The 20865-nt window shown below is 45.2% G+C and overlaps 1 protein-coding gene across 1 annotated transcript; it reads left to right on the top strand.

The window, feature by feature from the left end:
- Positions 1-993: 993 nt before the first annotated feature.
- On the top strand, positions 994-19357 carry LOC133114842 (branched-chain-amino-acid aminotransferase, cytosolic-like). The gene is made up of 11 exons (XM_061224516.1): positions 994-1076; positions 1922-1990; positions 2477-2677; positions 3098-3208; positions 4736-4855; positions 6459-6622; positions 15104-15246; positions 16910-16995; positions 17170-17310; positions 17719-17793; positions 17943-19357. Exons 1-11 carry the CDS (start codon positions 1059-1061, stop codon positions 17982-17984), a joined length of 1170 nt encoding a protein of 389 aa, XP_061080500.1. The 5' UTR covers positions 994-1058; the 3' UTR covers positions 17985-19357.
- The last annotated feature ends 1508 nt before the right edge of the window (positions 19358-20865 follow it).

Raw genomic sequence — 20865 nt, 5'->3', positions numbered from 1 at the left:
ATGGAACAGCCGGTACTGCTCCAGATTCACTAATCTATAGACATGCTTTTCTTTTGAGCAGTTCATGTTTACAATGCAGCTACCGATTTTAAAGTTTTTGTAGGTTGCGGTATTCAGTCGAACGAATTAAATAAACAGGCATTCCAAACTTAATCCTGCTTGGATTGTTTTGGTGCCAAATATGACACGTCTATTACCTTCCCACCCAAATGGCGTAATGTCAGTTGATCTACGAAGGCTGTCCTCTAATCCGCTGACCGTGAAAGCAGCAACAACTCCCCCCACACATAGACCAATCAACTGTCGCTTCACCTCATTTGAACCCACTGTTGCCAGATTCAGGGGGTTCGACCGGAATATCAGGCTTTCACGTCATTTGCACTAATCCGGTTTGTGGTCGCGACCAGACAATACAATTGGTTAGTTTGTACTGAATTCGTGCCATAACCGTGCCTCGTCCGTAATCCGTCCCGATGATCCGATAGATACCCCTTCATCCCGGTCAGCCATCAACGCGCATGTTGCGCATGTTGTGGTTTAGACATATTCTAAATCTGGCAGCCCCAACCCGTCCCCCTCAGTTTGATCCAATCGCAACTGCAAATGCACACACGCCTCCCATCAAAGCGGCATTAACCCGTAAAGTGCCCTTCTCATGTGGACGTGGATATTTTCCACGAATTTTAAATAAAGAACATTGAAAATCATACGCAGCCTACAACCGCATCGAATTCAGTATCCAGATATGTTCTCACGCCGGCGATATCCCCTCGAGGGATCATACTGTTTAGAGCATTTATGAGAAAAGCGTATAAAGTAAGCGCACATAGATGCAGAAAAATTAATAACCTAAATGTGAGCATTATGCACATGATACCGTTCTTATGTTTATTATAAATTAAGGTTTTGAGAGATGTTTCACCGAGTAAAGGTCAAAATGTCTTTAGATTTAAGTCAAAAGGTGACGTCATCGGCTACGTCCAATCCGGAACGCAGCGCGTCGCTGCTTTGAGCATTCGCTCCCACTCGGACGCATATTCATTCAATACGAAGCGGCAATGGCAGCACTGAGGACGGTAAGTCCAAAGATCGGTTTTCCCAGTCACTCTCCGCTGCCTGTATCAATAATTTACTAAAGCGTAACATAAATGTGTTTGCCTGTAGTAGAAAGTTAGAATTTAACGACCTTTATCTTGTAGTTATCTCATTTTATGTATTTACAATCCTTCATTCATACGGATTGTAGGATTGCTTGCTGTAAGGTTTGCCAACTAGCGCTGAGGATGTAGCTACGATGTTAAAGGCGTTGGTATCGAACAGCCAGCAAAGCGGAAGTGAACTTTTTAGCATCATTTACGTATGCTCTATTGGAAGAAGAGATGCGATGGCAGCTGGCAGTTATTCATATAGCTAGTGCTATTGACCGTGTTACAAAAACTAGCTTTCCAGTTGTATAATCTTACGTTAGTTAGTTGATAGTTATAGTTGATGTGTATTTACTTCTCTCCATAGCGTGGGATGAGACAGTGGTATGAGTCATAGATTGTTGCGTCTCTAGATCTGGGAATTAATTTCATGTTTATGATGTGAAAATTGCTGATATGACTCAACCACAGAGGTGGACTCGTACCTCACGTACATAACTACACACAACGTGAAACTGCCCAGCAAACTCTAGTAGCTACAACAGAACTGGAATACAGGGGTGGTGATAACCCATATGCTATAGCGACGAAGACAGGGCAAGTAACTGACTGTACACATATTTATCCTGTAACCTTGGACGGGGATGATCGCATAGAGCAATTGCATGGAAATGCGGGGCCTATTTTTAACATCACTTTGATTTGCTGTGTTTCATGTACGCGTAGACTACGCTCTCTGGTAATCCGGCTAAAACCTGAAATGTATTCCTCCGCAGGCGCTCCGTAGACGGCTCAGTCGACCCCTAACCTTCGGGTCCTTGCGTTTCGCCAGCTCCTCTTTCAAGGTAATGAAACAAAGCTAATTGTTACATGACCCGCTTCCTGTTTCACCACACCTAAAAGGCAGGCTGCCCTTAAAAGATTTACTGCCTGCACGCAGACCAGCTGAGTGTCAGTGCTGTTAGAATGTATGGGTGGGTGGGTCTCTCTCTCTCTCTCTCTCTCTCTCTCTCTCTCTCTCTCTCTCTCTCTCTCTCTCTCTCTCTCTCTCTCTCTCTCTCTCTCTCTCTCTCTCTCTCTCTCTCTCTCTCTCTCTCTCTCTCTCTCTCTCTCTCTCTCTCTCTCTCTCTAGGTGCACCCATGAAAGTCACCTATGAACTACCCATGGAAAAACTCAGTGGTTGTTTTTGATAAGTCCATGTTTGTGGCCACATCCCACACCTCTGGTTGATTTTTCACAGAATGACCAAGAAGTAAGCTAAAGGAATTTTGTTTTGAACTGACCATGAAGGAAATCTCTCTCTCTCTCTCTCTCTCTCTCTCTCTCTCAGGCCTCAGAGTTGATGGTCGAGCGTAGTGGTGTGACCAGGCCTAAGCCTGAGTCCTCTACCCTCGTGTTTGGAAAGCAGTTCTCCGACCACATGCTGACCATTAACTGGACCGAGCAAGGGGGCTGGGAGACGCCCCAAATCAAGCCTTTCCAAAATCTGTCCCTGCACCCTGCGGCTTCGGCTCTGCACTACTCCATAGAGGTAGGGGGGAGGGGGGCACGGGAGGGGACGGGACGGCCTCAATTGCCCTGCACTCTGAAGACCCCTCTCTCTGTCGCAGGCTCTGCTCCTGCATGGTTCTCCCTTTCTCAGCTCAATACCGAGGCCAGACTTCTGTTTGCCTTGAAAATCGCAATCCGGTCTCGTGTGCCTGTCCACCGTTAAATGAAAAAGTATTGGGACACAATCTATCATTTTGGCTCTGTACTGCAGCGCATTGCATTTGTAATAAATCAATACGAGGCTAAACCGTTTATTTGTTTATTTGAGGGTTGTAACGGCCATATCAGGTGATCCGCGAGTCAGCCGAGTCAGCTGTGTAATCCTCTGCTTTAATTGGTCAATGCAGCTCGCTGAGGATAAGGATTGCAGGACGTGCCCTGATTTTTGTTAAAATCTCAGCTCTTTGAAGGGATGAAGGCTTTCCGGGGAGTGGATGGCCGCATTCGATTCTTCAGGCCCATGCTGAACATGCAGAGAATGTCCCGGAGCTCGGAGAGGAGCTGCCTGCCTGTGAGTGAGACCCCTCCTCTGCACGTCTCCCGTTACACCGCTGAAGGGATCCTTTACGGTCGAATGCAGCTGCTCCTAACCCCCCTGTTTCTCTCATTAGTGTGTGCTGTACCCCTAACACCCCTGTTCCTCTCATTAGTGTGTGCTGTACCCCAAACCCCCCTGTTCCTCTCATTGGTGTGTGCTGTACCCCTAACCCCCCTGTTTCTCTCATTAGTGTGTGCTGTACCCCTAACCCCCCTGTTTCTCTCATTAGTGTGTGCTGTACCCCTAACACCCCTGTTTCTCTCATTAGTGTGTGCTGTACCCCTAACACCCCTGTTCCTCTCATTAGTGTGTGCTGTACCCCAAACCCCCCTGTTCCTCTCATTGGTGTGTGCTGTACCCCTAACACCCCTGTTCCTCTCATTAGTGTGTGCTGTACCCCTAACACCCCTGTTTCTCTCATTAGTGTGTGCTGTAGTAACCCCCCTGTTTCTCTCATTAGTGTGTGCTGTACCCCTAACACCCCTGTTTCTCTCATTAGTGTGTGCTGTACCCCTAACACCCCTGTTTCTCTCATTGGTGTGTGCTGTAGTAACACCCTAATGTTAAATGCGCTTTAGCTGCTCTTAGCGGATCAGGCTACAGTGCCTCGTGACAGTCCGTCATTGAATGGCCTCGTTTCCCGCTGCCCTGCCACACACACAGGTCTTGTGATATTACGTGCTGGGCCATTTCATGTGTTCTGATAGGACATTTTCCAGCAGTACACAGTACTCTCCTGTCGAGATTACAGCATGCTGCATTGGTGTTTCTCTTCCCTGTGGTGCTGTGTGTGTGTGTGTGTGTGTGTGTGTGTGTGTGTGTGCACATGTGTATATACAGTTGTGGTCACGTTTACATACACTAATATAATGGACATGTATGTCTTGGGAGTTTTTGGGCTTTCATTGATTTCTACAACTTTTCTTTTTCTGGGGCAGAAGGATTGTACAACATACAAATTTATTCCAAAAAGAATTACGAACTTGGCACGCAAATTAGAATTTATAGTGAGTTTTCTAAAACCGACACAGGGGTCACAGATACATATATTATACATACAGCAGACCGAATATTTGGTTAACTGTCCCTTAGCACATTTCACCTCTATCAGATGCTTTTGGTAGCCTTCAAAAAGCTTCTGGCAGAATTCTGATATTTGACCACTCTTCTTGGCAGAATTGGTTCAACCAAATTTGTCAATTTCCTCACACGGACCTGACTTTTAAGCACAGTTCACATATTTTGTATCGGGTTGAGGTCAGGACTTAGGGAAGGCCATTCCAAACGCTGAATAGAAATCACTGAAAGTGCAATACTGCCATGGCATACATGTCCGTGGCAAATGTATGTAAACTTTTGACCACAACTGTATGGGTGTATGTCTATGTGCTTGTGTGTTCATATGTACACGTGTATACTGTGTTCATATGTACACGTGTATACTGTGTGTTCATATGTACACGTGTGTGCTGTGTGCGTGATATTGAGTCTCTCTGGCAGCCCTTTGATAAGGTGGAGTTACTGGACTGCATCAGGAAGCTGGTGGAGCTGGATCAGGACTGGGTTCCCCATTCCACCGATGCCAGCCTCTACATCAGACCTACCTTCATTGGCACCGAGGTGAGAACACACAGACCAGACCCACCGCTCAACCCCCTACTGAACCCCTACTGAACCCCTACTGAATCCCTACTGAACCCCTACTGAGCCCCTACTGAGCCCCCTACTGAGCCCCCTACTGAGCCCCCTACTGAGCCCCCTACTGAGCCCCCTACTGAGCCCCTACTGAGCCCCCTACTGAGCCCCTACTGAGCCCCCTACTGAGCCCCTACTGAGCCACCTACTGAACCCCCTACTGAGCCCCCTACTGAGCCCCTACTGAGCCCCCTACTGAGCCCCCTACTGAGCCCCCTACTGAGCCCCCTACTGAGCCCCCTACTGATCCCCTACTGATCCCCCTACTGATCCCCCTACTGATCCCCTACTGATCCCCTACTGATCCCCCTACTGAGCCCCCTACTGAGCCCCCTACTGAGCCCCCTACTGAGCCCCCTACTGAGCCCCCTACTGTATCAGGCTGCTCCTGATACAGTCCGTTATGCAATCACAGACAAGGGGAAGTGGGGACACCAGTTAAATGGGGACATTGCATTCCCAGAAAAATCTCTGTGTGGTCTTTGTAGACACTGCACTGTTGCAATCATGTGACTAATCCTGCGATTTGAGCAAGAGCAGTTAGTTGGCATAATAGGCTTCACCGGGTCACAGGAAGGAATGCGGCATTGACCCAAAACAGTCTGATTCACTGGGTGCAACTGGACCCTCCTGGTCCACTGCACACCAATGCTGTGTGAGAAGCTTGCGCATTTTACAATGGCTCCACACAGGCACAAAACAGGCACAAAAAACAGCAATAGACCAGCTTTTCCAGACAAGAACATCAGTCTCTGTCTGAAATGCTCATGGGGAAATCCTTTGTCAGTGGGGAAAATAAACAAATTGAGGTCAGATATGTTTTTAACGCAAACATTACGTTTGAAAATAACCGCAAACAACTTCGGTAAAAGCACATGCCGCAGGTTGATTTGCATAAAGAAATCGACAGATGGCGCAATTATGCACAGTGGCACAGTAATCAGGTAAATCTGGTTTAAAAGTTATGTTTGCCGACACTGTGTACCTTGATGCTGTAAGTTATATGGCTCAGTCATGTATGCCGACCATCACATTTTTGCTGAACTGTGAGGTTGATTTAGACCATGTAGCTGCATTTTTCTGGGATGTAAGCAACATGTTTACAGCGTAATGGCTTGATGCCCAAATACAGTTCAAAAGGAAAGTTGGTACTCTGCCGTCCGTCGTTGTCTGCTTAATTATGGCGATCGATGTAGATCACTGGGGGGAGGCAATGTGATAACTGCCTGGCAAGAAGGCATGATGCACCACATGGACGGGCCCCATGGTCTGGTATCTGTTAAGGGACTACTGACCACATTGATGGACCCCATGGTATCTGTTAAAGCACTGTTTTAGTGTATGGATGGGCCCCACGGTCTGGTATTGACTGAGTGTATTATGGGAGTTCACTTGTGTACCCCGAGGGTGTCTAATGCCTGGCCTGACCGTGTAATCTTCCTGGCAGAAGTGCGGAATCTGCTGTGTCAACCACGGCGGGACTGGTGCGCCAACGCGCCGTTTAACACGTCTCCCTCTTCTCACGCAGCCTTCCCTGGGGGTGACACGGGCCTGCCACGCTCTGCTCTTTGTGATCATCGGCCCCGTGGGACCCTACTTCGCCACCGGGGCCTTCAACCCTGTGTCACTCATGGCAGACCCAAGCTTCGTCAGGGCCTGGAGGGGCGGCGTCGGGGAGTACAAGATGGGGGGGTGAGCACGTCTCTACATCACATTCCAGTTGTTTCACTGACACTTTTATCCGAAAGCGGCTCACATTTGATTAGACTAAGCAGGTGACAACCCCCACCCCCTGGGGCACTGTTTGGTTAAGGGTCTTGCTCAAGGGCCCAACAGCTGTGCCATCTTCTCAAGGCTGTAGCGGGGCTCGAACCAGCAGCTCCCAGTCATGTACCTTAGACACATTTTCATCACGGAGAACGGTGAAGTATTTTCAGGTATCCTTCAATCCTTTGGCAGTAAAATTGTCATCTCCAGAGCAATAGGAAATGAAACAGTCTGTGAGATGTGTGTCCTAATTTGTGTAAGTGCTTTTAAGCTTTAGTGAGATGTCTTGAATTGCCATCCTAGGTTGGAACCCTACCTATACAAGATCACGATTTATTAGGAGTTGCTCGTATCTGGTTTAAGCGTGAAGCGCATCCCCAGGTTGTGTATAAACGCATCTGAAATTTCATTTCCAGAAAGGTCAGGCTAATCGTACGGCACAGACATATCAAATTTGCAAAGCTAATGCAATCTGTGATTAAAACATTTTTCTTTTTGTATGCAAGTCAGTCTTTTAAGTATTAGTTGTGTAAACATCATTTGAAAGTGCAGGTCATTACCTTCATGTTGTACTTCAATTAAATTTCTACCTCAGAACAAAGAGATTAGCCCTGATCTCAACACTGCCTCTAGCTTTTCCCTGTTTTCAGTAGTATTGTTCAGTTGCCCAAGTTTGTGCAACTAATCCAAATATGTCATCTATATCAGCAGAAGCCAATTTATCATGCAACTGGAATTTGACTACCTACGATATTGTGGGAATTGATGTCTTTTGATTTGCATAATACTGTACCGTGTGACAAATGTCCGGTCTTCTCTGTATTTATGAAATCACAATTGTAGCTTATAAGACAGGTTTGGAGTCTCTTTTTAGTTGCATCTTAGCTGCGGCCTCCTCTAAATTTTGCTCCCTTGTTGGCCTTTAATAAAGTCGGTGAAGGTCAGGAACTGTGAATATGACACTGTGCGCCAACAAGCATCTCTTATCTGATCATCAGGCCATATCTCTTATCATCAGGCCATGTCTCTTATCATCAGGCCATATCTCTGATCATCAGGCCATATCTCTGATCATCAGGCCATATCTCTTATCATCAGGCCATGTCTCTTATCATCAGGCCATATCTCTTATCATCAGGCCATATCTCTTATCATCAGGCCATATCTCTGATCATCAGGCCATATCTCTGATTACATTACATTATTGGCATTTGGCAGACGCTCTTATCCAGAGCGACGTACAACAAAGTGCATACCCATAACCAGGGATAAGTTCGCTGAAAGACCCTAGAGGTAAGTACAATTTCAACTGCTACCTGTACAACAAAGATAAGGACAAGGGCCATTTTTTTTTTTTTTTTTTTTTTTTTTTTTTTTTTTTGAACAAACAAACAAACAGAGCAAAAGTCACCAAAGTTAACTATCCAAACACTGCTTACCTAGCCAACTAAAATACTGATACACAAGTCACAGAGACAACAATTAAGGTTCACAGGGAGGTAGGGAGGGATGGGGAGAGGTGCTGTTTGAAGAGGTGTGTCTTCAGCTTGCGCTTGAAGGTGGGGAGGGATTCTATAGTTCTGACCTCAACGGGGAGTTCGTTCCACCACCGTGGAGCCAGAACAGACAGTAGTCGTGAGCGTGAGGTGGAGGTTCTGAGAGGGGGAGGTGCCAAGCGGCCTGTGGAGGCTGAACGAAGAGGTCTGGCAGGGGTGTAGGGTCTGATGATTTTTTGCAGATAAGCTGGGGAAGACCCTTTAACTGCTTGGAAGGCTAGCACCAATGTTTTGAATTTGATGCGAGCCATGACAGGCAGCCAGTGGAGGGAAGTAAGCAGGGGGGTGACGTGTGAGTATTTGGGAAGGTTGAAGACCAGACGAGCTGCTGCATTCTGGATGAGTTGGAGGGGTCTGATGGCAGACGCTGGGAGGCCAGCCAAGAGGGAATTGCAGTAGTCCAGGCGGGACAGAACCATCGCTTGGACCAGGAGCTGGGTCGAGTAGGGGGTGAGAAAGGGGCGGATTCTCCGTATGTTGTATAGGAAGAACCTGCAAGACCGGGTCACCGCCGCAATGTTCTCGGAAAGGGACAGTCTGCTGTCCATCACCACGCCGAGGTTCCTTGCACTGGGTGACGGCGTGAGTGTGGTATCCCCGAGGGAAATGGAGAGATCCAGATGGGGAGAGGTATTAGCAGGGATGAATATCATTTCAGTTTTACCTGGGTTGAGCTTTAGATGGTGGTTGTCCATCCAGCTCTGGATGTCCCTCAGGCAAGCAGAGATACGGGCTGAAACCTGCGTATCAGACGGCGGGAACGAGACGAAGAGTTGGGTATCGTCCGCATAGCAGTGGTAGGATAGCCCATGTGCAGTGATCACAGGGCCAAGGGAGCGAGTGTAGAGAGAAAAAAGAAGCGGGCCAAGGACTGAGCCCTGGGGAACTCCTGTGGCGAGGGGCCGAGGTGTCGATACCGAACCAGCCCAGGCAACCTGGAAGGAGCGACCAGAGAGGTAGGACTCAATCCAGTCCAGGGCTGTGCCACAGATGCCCGTTGCTGACAGGGCAGACAGGAGGATGGAGTGATCCACAGTGTCGAAGGCAGCAGAGAGATCTAGAAGAATGAGGACAGAGGAGAGGGAGGCTGCTCGTGCGGCATGAAGTGACTCACTGACGGAGAGGAGCGCAGTCTCTGTCGAGTGGCCCGATCTGAAGCCAGACTGATGGGGGTCTAGCAGGTTGTTGTTAGAAAAGAAGGAAGAAAGTTGAGTAGAAGCGGCTCGTTCTATAGTTTTAGAAAGGAAAGGAAGAAGAGATACCGGGCGGTAGTTCTGGATGATGGAGGGATCCAGGGTAGGCTTTTTTAGCAGCGGAGTGATGTGGGCCCTCTTGGAGGATGCCGGAAAACAGCCGGAAGACAGGGAGGAGTTGACAAGGGAGGTGACAAATGGGAGAATGTCAGGTGTGATAGTTTGGAGAAGAGAAGAGGGGATAGGGTCAAGGGCACAGGTTGTAGGGCGGTGGCAGAGCAGGAGTTGAGAAACATCAGAGTCTGTAAGGGGGGAGAAAGTGGAAAAGGAAGGGATGGGCCTAGAGGGGGGGAAGGGCACAGTGAGGGGGGCGGCGGTTGTAAAGGATCTGCGGATGACTGCGACCTTCTCATCGAAGAAATCAGCAAAGTCATCAGCAGCGAAGGAGGACTGAGGAGGAGGAGGCGGTGCGTTGAGGAGAGAGGAGAAAATGGAGAAAAGTTTCCGGGGGTTAGAAGCAGAGTTCTGAATTTGCGTTTGGTCTGATCATCAGGCCATATCTCTGATCATCAGGCCATGTCTCTTATCAGGCCATATCTCTGAACAGAAGGCCCTTTGGCGCGGTTCTTATCTGAGGGGCCTGTGTGCTTGCCCCAGTCTCTTCCCGCGTAGCCAGGGCTCCAGGGCGTTTTCCGCCCGGACAGGTTCTCGCATGACGCGCCAACTCGTCTGTCTGGAGGCTAGAACTGAAACCTCAAACAGACTAGTAAACTGGGTAACAGGTAAGCAGGGTGCTTGTCTTTTCGTGTATTCGCATAAACGTGTTGCCCTGTACGAGGGCGAGGTAAGGCAGTCCGGCTATGTGTCGGGACAATAGTCAGAATGAACTACAATGAGCTACAGCTCGTGTGTGTACAGCGATGCTACTTGGCATGCTTCAGTCAGAAGGGGAATTAACGGGGACAAGCTGCCACCTGAGTACCCCAACATAACCTTCCAAAATTCCATCCAAACGTTTAGCAAATGAGCGAATTTCCAAAAAGTCGGGAAAATAAAATGTGAATCGGTGTGCGTTTCCATCAGCTAGCTGTTTAGTGAATGCTCTGCAGAGGGCACAATGAGATTTCGCTGTCAGAAGACAGAAGAGGGTACAATGAGATTACGCTGTCAGAAGACAGAAGAGGGTACAATGAGATTACGCTGTCAGAAGACAGAAGAGGGCACAATGAGATTACGCTGTCAGAAGACTGAAGAGGGCACAATGAGATTACGCTGTCAGAAGACAGAAGAGGGCACAATGAGATTACGCTGTCAGAAGACAGAAGAGGGCACAATGAGATCACGCTGTCAGAAGACAGAAGAGGGCACAATGAGATTACGCTGTCAGAAGACAGAAGAGGGCACAGTGAGATCACGCTGTCAGAAGACAGAAGAGGGCACAATGAGATCACGCTGTCAGAAGACAGAAGAGGGCACAATGAGATTACGCTGTCAGAAGACAGAAGAGGGCACAATGAGATTACGCTGTCAGAAGACAGAAGAGGGCACAATGAGATTACGCTGTCAGAAGACAGAAGAGGGCACAATGAGATTACGCTGTCAGAAGACAGAAGAGGGCACAATGAGATTACGCTGTCAGAAGACAGAAGAGGGCACAGTGAGATTACGCTGTCAGAAGACAGAAGAGGGCACAATGAGATTACGCTGTCAGAAGACAGAAGAGGGCACAATGAGATCACGCTGTCAGAAGACAGAAGAGGGCACAATGAGATTACGCTGTCAGAAGACAGAAGAGGGCACAATGAGATTACGCTGTCAGAAGACAGAAGAGGGCACAATGAGATCAGGAGACTGCCAGCTGGGGCCATCGAGTGATCAGGGGGAGGCCTCTGGGCCAGTTGTCCATTTTTGGGCTTTTAGGTCCCTGTTACATCACTTGTTTCCATCGTTTTCATAGCCCTTTTTGCACATCTTCTCTCTATCAATGCTTCAATACCTTGACCAAGCATTATTATATTAGTGTTTTTTAATTTTTTTATTTCATACATTTCCACTCCGGATTTCTGATGCAAAATTCAAATTTTGCATACAAGCAGTTGGATGGAAACCCCACTATAGACACTAACGTTTAAGCCTTTTTCACAGAAAAATACTTTTTAATGAATGGTGACAAGTAACATTGTTTACAACTTAAAATGGACCGTCTTTTCTTATGGGTGAGACACTATTTAACCCTCTGAGGCCAACTCCCGAAACGCTTGTTCTCATGTCTCACACCACATGATGGGTTCCAGGAGGGCCACCAGTGTTTATTTTCACTCCCTGGTACAAGAGAAAGGTTAGGTGTTGAGCAAGGCCCCCCCCCCCCCATGTGCCAGGGAACAAACATTCAACCTACATTTATGGCCCCTCTTTATAACAGCACTGAGTCCTGAGTATCCTGTAAGGTTTCATGAGGTGGGAGAGTATATAGCAAGGGAACTGAGACTATGCTTACATGCAGGATGTCTCCAAGTCTGTCAGAGTCATTAGTCTTTGGTTGTAGTCCCTCCTCTTGAGCTCACACCACAAACCGTCAATCAGGTTTAGGTCAGGGAAATGGGGCGGCAATTGACAAAGATTGATTCTGTGGTCAGGTAGCCATTTTTGTGGATTTGCAGGGTGCCAAAGAAAGCTTTAAATCATTGTCCTTGTTTGGAAGGTCTAACTACAATCCATTTTTCACCTCTTGGCAGCTGGAGCCAGGTTTTGGTCTAAATTCTCCTGGTATCCGATCCATGATGCCATTGTCCAGTCACACATCCCCCACTGTACCTTGCTGTGGGGGTTTGTTTCTTTTCTCATGGCTATCTCGTGTTTCCAGCAATCCCACCTCTGGACCCCAGTTCCAATCGAAGTTCCAATCATGCTAAGCGAACTTGGCGAACTCCAGACACTTATATTGGTAGTTTAGTGACAAAGCTTGTTGGCATAAAAGAGGCCTCTAGCTCCAGTTGTTTCTAACTTGTTATTTATTGCCAGTATAGTGAGGGAGGATATTTTCAGGCATTTAGCTATTTACAGCCATTTCCTGATCAATGAAAGTCAACAACCTTCTCTATTCATTTCTGTGTTCTCTGACCTTCCACATGTTGATGGATTAACAAGGGAACTCGTATTTGTGTCACCTCGTATCTGTATCCCAGAAAGTGGAGCAGGAGGTCAGTTAACCCCTTAAGAGTTCCTTAACATTCGTGACCTTAGAAAGAATGAAATGCAAACGGCAATATAGTTGTAATACATTCTGATAAGTTTTGCAAAATGTTTTTACGTTTTTGAAACAATTTTATAGTCCTCTCAAAATTTGAGAAGAACATATCACCTTTGGATCAGACCACCCAATATTTAGGTGAGCAAAAGTATTGGAACATGTGACTGACAGGTGTTTCTTGTTGCCCAGATGTGTCCTGTTAGATTGATTGATTGGTTAAGCAATAAATAGTTCTGAATGTCTACTCTTGGTTTTAGCCTTGGGTTTTGCCTGTGAAGGCTGCATTTGTGTTAGAAAAGATGTGGAGATTATCTCAATCAACCTTTTGAAGAAGACTTTGAGTGAAGCAACATAAAGGCTTAATCACAAGATGCAAACCGCTCATCGGTAGTAAAAATCAGAAGGCAAGATTACAATTTGCAAAGAAGTATAGAGATGAGCTTACGGAGAAATGCGTCCAAACTAATTAGGAGGAACTTCATCATTCAGCAGTGACCCAAAACACACTTCCAACACAACAAATGATTTCATTAGGGAGAAAACGTGGAAGGTTTCAGACTGGCCAAGTCAATCACAAGACCATAACCTGATTGAGCATGTATTTCACCTCCTGAAGAGGAGATTGAATGGAATAACCCCCCAAAACAAACAAAGAGGCTGCAGTAAGAGCCTGGAAAAGCTAAAGAAGAATGCAACAGTTGTGATGTCATTGGCTTGATGCAGTTATTGCAAGCAAGGGATATGCTACCAAATATGAAGTGTCATTTACATTTAATTTACTTAAATACTTTCTGTTCCAATATTTTTGCTCACCTAGAAAATTTGTTTAGGCACAACGTGCAGTTCTGGAGATTTCTTGGCTGTAACAGGGCCTGAGGCATGTATTGAATTGAAAAGTGGTTTTGGTCCCAGATGGACAAGATTGTAGTCCAGAAACTTGTGGGTCAATATGAATGCATATTTTTCGAAAGAATAACACAGAGACTTGATTAATAAAAAATAAATAAACCATTGACTGAAAATAATTAGGTGTGTACTTGCAGTAGAATGACGGTTTGAATTGATGTAACTGACCCAGAAATCCCCTGAGGGGTTTGGCTGCGGCACACAGTCCTCCCCCGTTGCCAAGTTTTTGTTGTTGGCGGGAAGACGGTTTCCGGGGCAGCGCGGGCGTTGAGCGGTGAATCGCTCGAAAGGAAACGGGCGATGTGCTGAGACCTGCGTTTCGGGCGTGAGCCAGGAATGTGCGTTTCGGGCGTGAGCCAGGAATGTGCGTTCCGGGCGGGTCACGGCCTGTTAGGGTTGCACTCGTCCAGTAACCCAGCAGCCGTTCATGCAAGCTCTTGAAAGGTGAAAGTGACAGTTAGACTGACGGGTGGACAAAGTTTCTGAGTGTGAAGTGTGAGTTCTGATTGGCTGTTTCGAGAGGCACCCCCGAGCCAGGATACGGAAAGATGAAAAGCGACAGGCAAGCGGTAGCTGTCTCTGTGGTTACCTGTGGTTTGTGTATGCTGGATAGACAAAATATTACTGCTGCTTTGATCTGTCTGCAGTTGAAATGAAGCTTTTGCTTGTTTGCTCTCTGTATCTCGATGTGTTACACAAAATGTAATTGCAAGAAATTAATTTGACTTTTAATTTTTAAATTAAAAATTTAATAGAAGTGAAAATTGAATGCAATGAAGACCAAATTCAATTTCAAATCATTACATTCTAGTGCAAATGGTGAAGTGCAACTTCAACTTAGACAATTAAACTTTTAGGCTGGCACTAATTTCTACGCAAACCTTAGGACATCTGTATATTACAGCACTTAGTGTCTGTTTTACTGCTTCATGTGTCCGTACTTGTTCACAAGTCCTGTACTTATGTCCTGTTAATCTTTGTGCCTCTGTAACATTGTTTCTCTTATTTCTGTTTGTGATGTGGTGGAATTTTATCCTTGGTGTTGATGGAGCATCTGGATGACAGAATTATTCAAGTGTAATTGAATGTCCCTCATGTTAAGGGAAATACTCTATTGAGTTCAGGGAAGCTCCAAAATGTAATGTCCTCATTTGAGGATACAGGCTCTCAGGAAATTCAATAATGAATTATTTGAGGAATGTTTATTTAACCAAATTTAAGCAACAATAATACAAAATTCAATCATGACAGTTATCATCAATAACACAAAGGAACAAAATAGTAACTAAGTATTTGAAAATAATACACAATGAAAGCAATTACATAATTCAAGCACAATTAGTATTCAAAATGTAACCATTAAAATTCAAGCATGTCATAATAAAAATGTATTTCAGGAACGCTAGCTCTCGAGGTCTCTGATGACCACCTCCATTCTCTTTCCCTCTCGTTTACTGGCTGGTCATCTTCCTTCATTTCCCGCACCCCTCTGCCCACTCAGGAACTACGGTCCCACGATCGCTGTGCAGACGGAGGCGGTGAAGCGTGGCAGCCAGCAGGTGCTCTGGCTGTACGGAGAGCGGGAGGAGATCACCGAGGTGGGCACCATGAACCTCTTCATCTACTGGACCACCAAGGACGGAGGTGAGGGCTGGAGAACCACCCATCCGTGGGCGGGAAGACCCCGCTCAGCTCTGCGGCCGTGTCTCGAACCGCGAAAACGCTGCCTTCTCGGGCAGTATGCTGAGGCAGGAGTGTCGTCCCGTACAAAAGTTTGCAAAACAATGATACCTTCTAAGGTGCCTGCATTTGCATGATTTTGAAGACCGCATGCAGGTATCCTTCGCAGAGCGGGATATCCCATGAGTCTTTGCCATTAACCTCAGGCTTCCTCCAGAAAATTAATGCCGGCAAATATTTAATTAACATATCTAACTTTAAATAAATATACACTCAGTGACACTTAAGTATTTATGACTTGTTTTTTAGACTTTCTGCATACTGTGGTAATGTGTGGTTATTTGCGTTACTGTCACCTTCCTGTCAGCTTTTGGTTTGAGACGCAGTCAGTGTGTACAGCGAGACTGCGGCACTCTGCTGTGTGCCACACTTTTTGCTGCCCCTTCACAAACGTTCCTCTGACATGCCCACCATACTGTCCTGTGGTTTCTCTATGAGTCTTTGTCTCCCTCTGCTGGTTGTACAGAATGTACACAGTGTGCGTAGTTTACGGCCTGTTCGGCTCAGCTGAGCATTCTGCCGCAAAATGGCTGCCGTCGCATCGCCCTGGTGGCTGCTGCACATTGCATAGTGTTTGAGGCGAGTTTCCCCATCAACACTATGTGAGAATAACTGTCTATCTGTCTATCTGTCTATCTGTCTATCTGTCTATCTGTCTATCTGTCAGACAGACAGACAGACAGACAGACAATCTGTCTATCTGTCTATCTGTCTATCTGTCTATCTGTCTATCTGTCTATCTATCTATCTGTGAATGATGAAGGTGAAACTGGGCGGATGTGAAATTACGTTTAAGTTTTATTTTCTCTGAACAGATAGCGGAATAAAAAGGACTTCTATGAGAAATATATTTATGAAAATAAACCCCAAAAGAAAATAAATATTAAAAGTGAAAGATTAATCTCACCCTTTAAGTGTTTATCTTGATTTATAAGCTTTTAAAAAACTACTTCAATAAATATGATGAAATTCATTAAATGTCCAGATCACTGTAGGTGTGTAGTTGTCTTAGGGAATGGTAAGCGAAAGTCGTGGTTGGGTACTTAGCCCACGTCCGTTTTGACTTCCCGGTTCGGTGCATTTTCGGTAGGCGACAGCATGAAAAAAAGCAAGATGTTCAACTTTCATTTAAAATGTCAACGGTGGCTAACTGGTCATAATTTCTGCAAAGTGCAAAAAGTCAACAGGGTGAAATCGGAGTTTTGAATTTTAGTTTGCAGTGAAAGTTTGGTACTGGTCATGTTTTTCCACCCTTTACAATGTGGCCTTCGCGCTGATACGTTTGCGATTAGATGCAAATTATTGCTCCTCCCTGGTTTCCCAGAAGCCACGTTTCTCCCCTGGTTGCGAGTAGGTAGAGCGGCAACAATATACCGGGGATGCGGGCTGTGTTCGTTACAGAGTGACACAAGTGGGGAACAGTGTCGGGCCACCACTGTTACATGCTTTGTAGAGAACCCTGCAGTGTATGCGTATGATGTGAACAATGTCTATCAACAGAAACCTAAAAATGGAGTCGTTTGAATGCATGCATGTGTGTTTGAAACTTGTCTGTCTGTCTGTGTAGAGAGAGAGCTCATCACTCCACCTCTGGATGGGATCATCCTCCCTGGAGTCACTAGGCAGTCGCTGCTGGATTTGGCCCGGGATTGGGTGAGAGAGGGGGAGAGGGAGGAGGGAGGGAGAAATGGGGGGAGGGGAGCCTTGTGTTTAACTTTACCGGAGAGGGCGTCTGCTGTTTGAAGTCTTAGTTGGTGACATTGTGATGTCATCGCCCCTGGCGACCGTCGCCGTGACGCCATGTGCTGTCTGCGGTGTTTCCCTCAGGGCGAGTTTAAAGTGACCGAGCGCACCCTGGAGATGAAGGAGCTGCTCCAGGCCTTGGACTCTGGGCGCGTTTTGGAGGTGTTCGGTTCTGGAACAGCTTGTGTGGTCTGTCCCGTTGGCAGCCTGCTCTACAGAGAAAAGGTACTTGCTGCTACCCACCCTTTTCAGCGTAATAATAAGAATGATGATGTTATATTTACTATTATTATTGTTAGTATTATTAATATTAATGAAGAACCATGGTGTACCCCAAGGCTCTCAATCTAGTCCATCTTGTTTTTACATTAATTAATCAATTAATGATTCTTTATTATATTCATTTAGAAAAAGTTAAAATGGCCATAATTAAGATTTGGTGAAAATGGGATATTCCAATGCACTCAATTGCGGAAGGAGAGTTGGCCTTCAAAAAGCCTTTATTTGTTTGTCGTAGCCATTGACACATGAAACGATAGCAACAAAATGGGATTTATTTTGCGCTTTGATATTTACATGGGGCCTGTTGATTCCTGTCATGTTCATCCATTTAAAAAAAAATCTGTTTTTAAGACCTATGAAATTCCGACCATGAAGAACGGTCCAGACCTGGCCAAACGATTTTATAAGGAGCTCACGGACATACAGGTGAGTAATGCCTACCTTCTCCCACTGCATCATCTTCATTACGCATGTAAGAGTTCACACGATTTCTGTTATTTCCACAATAAAAATGTATTTCCCCTTATTTTTCTCCTTGTACCTTGTGCCCCCAATTCCCTATCCTCTCGCTGCAGTACGGAAGGACAAAGTCTGACTGGGCGCCATTGGTCTTTTAATCGATTGTCCTTAAAGGTCACCTGTCAGTCAAGGCCAGCTTCACTAATCACTGCAAAGGATTGGATCTTCTAGACTTCCAACTCCACCCACCATTGCACTTTGAGTTGATTGGCTAGGCAGCTGAGATGGGCAGGTTCTGTGTGTAAGTCCGGGTGGCAGTTGGACTATAACTGCCCTCAGTTTCATTCTCCTTGTTAACTTTTAAAAGGGATAGGTGTTAGGTAAGTTCAGTATCTACAGCTGCTCTGCGTATTGGGGAAAAACGTTTCAGTTTCAATGTAAATATGTATTTTTTCTAATCTGTACAGTGCAAATCAATTCTTATTCACTCATTACTCCATGCAGTTACCTGACAGGAAGCTGCCTCGCTACTCTAGAGAAGCAGAAATGCACCACAAACTGACAAACAAAATGCTAATGTGAAATTGCACAATGGGTGCATTTATGCAGCTATGGTAATGTCGTAGCTAGTATGCTGGTGTTACTAAAATGGTTATATTTGCCCTTAAATTTATTTTTTAACAGGAAACCATATGCAGTTTCGTTTTTGTACGTATATATGCAGAAGGACACATATAAGTGCAGTAATGTCTGAGATGTGTAAACTTGAAATGCAGGTTTGAATGCGGAAGTGTTTTTGTTTATGAGTTTTACTGTTACACTATTACACTATTTATGAACATAATATTTAACCTGTGGTGCTTCTTAACAATGTCATGTTAAAATGGTTTTATGTTGACCCACATGTTTTAAGCTGTGTATGGATATACATATCATTTGTATATGTGCAAATCCGCTGGAAAAGTTTGGAGAATATACCACTAAGGCAATGATACTGTTGACCAATACGAGAGGGTGATCAAAAGTCGAATCACGCACATACGCACAAAAAACCCCTGAAATAAACGAAGAGGCAGATGACACAACAAGGAACAAAGAACGACCTTGAAAAACCAAGGACTGAAACTCCTCTTCAAACTGATGCTAATGGCGCCAATGCACTTGACGTTGTGTGTGTGAACATGTGTCTAGTTTAAAGTAATGCTAACTTATTTTTTGTCCTCGGAACGGTACTCTGGCTTGTGGGTTTTCAGGCTTTCTGTGTGTTTTTATTTTTATTTTTGGTTAATTATTTTTAAAAATGTGTCCTTTCTTTTATCGGCACTCCTGTCTCTTACCTGCTCCCTGAAACGCTCCTGTCTTCCCTTCTGCGGAAGTGCCTGGTTCCATGTAGCCGGTTCTTGCGGCGTTCTCACGCCACTCCACGGTTTACCACCATCAGTGGTCCTGTCCTCTTGTAAGGACTTAACGTTGTTACTGAAGCTGTGTCCCAACTGTATTTTTACAATAAACGTTTGCTTTCTGCTCAAAATGGCTGTTAGTGTCACCGATTTGGAGTTGGAGGATTACAGTGTGTGTCGGGTGGTTTTTGTGGTTTCCTTTATATCCACAGCCAATTTATTCCTTGGGGGGTATTCAATCAGCATACGTCAGTAATGATAACATAATTAATGGAATAATTTTTTATCCACAGTGTTTGAGTTCAGTGATGAGTAAAACATGACAACTTTTTGAAGGAAAATGTAAGGCTTCTGAGTCAGAGACGATGTTTACTGAATCCCAGGCAAGTTCACTCATCAGCCAATCAGTGACTGAAGTGATTCAGGTAAAGTGCTGAAATACTTTGAAAAGCAAGACCCGCTGTTTGAGATCACTGATGAAGTTATATTGACATTGGTGGCCTATACTTTGGTCAGATGCTTTGTAGCACTAGCAGATAAGATTTTGGTTTTGAATCTGTAAAAATGTAGAACTTGAAGGTACAATAGGTAAGATTTTTGTGTTAAAACCTTGTTACAAGACCATTCCCTAAATCCCTTCCTATCATTGAAAAAGGCTCACTGACATGTTGACTCACCCTCTGTCTGTATTTATTGTCCTTAAATTCTGGTTTTGAAATATCCAGTTGACGGGCCGGCACTGTACCAAAACATATATAGCTGTGCAATAAATTAAGATCATTGGTTGAAAATTGGTTCCAATTACCACAGCCAATGGCGTTTCAACGTCAGCGGGTTCAGAGAGAAGGGGTGGGATAAACAGTACTGTGGTTTGAGCGTGTTTGCAATTCCTCTCTTGACCGTTAGAAGTCTGAAATTACCTATTGTACCTTTAACTCTGGCCATATTGTCCTATTGTGTAGTATTTCAGGTCATTTTTTCAGTTAAACTTGAGTTCTGTCAATGACTTCACATCATGCATGTGTGACATTGCCAAAGCAGACACACTGGGGCTTAGTAGGTTAGTGTCTTCAACTTGCCATAACACCAACTACGAGAGGACACACCTCTTGGACCTATAAGACTTCTAGCTTGTGACTAAGGTTACTGCTCAGCTTTTAGGAAGAATCAATCCGGATCAGTGAGGCTTTATAAAAGGTTGATATCCTGATAATATGAGGAGACTTTTGGATTTAAACCCCTGTCATAGGCCTGCTCTGCTTCTATCGCTGACGTGAAAGCCTTTGATGGGGTTTTATTTTTTCTGTTCATTGCAAGTTTAACGTGGGGTCCAATCTTTACTATTTGGAATTGTGATTGGACCTTTGGCATCAGGTGTACAATGCCACGTTAACATTAAATGAATGAAGATGCAGAATAGTGAGCAGAAAACATCCCTTTATGCAGGTGATATAATTTGATGTACTGTATCACTGATCCAGAAAAATCTTTAACATATTAAAATAATACAAAAAAAAGAAAAAAGAAAAAAAAAGGATTAGTTTAACAACCCTCCTGGAGCCAGAGCTCATGAGGGTCTCTTACATTACATTTCACTTGGCTGATGCTTTTATCCAAAGCGACTTACAGTTGATTATAC

This window comes from Conger conger, chromosome 16, assembly GCF_963514075.1.
Source record: "Conger conger chromosome 16, fConCon1.1, whole genome shotgun sequence".
Taxonomy (NCBI): Eukaryota; Metazoa; Chordata; class Actinopteri; order Anguilliformes; family Congridae; genus Conger; species Conger conger.
Note: the sequence above shows the minus strand (reverse complement) of the source record. Positions and strands in the feature narration are given on the sequence as shown.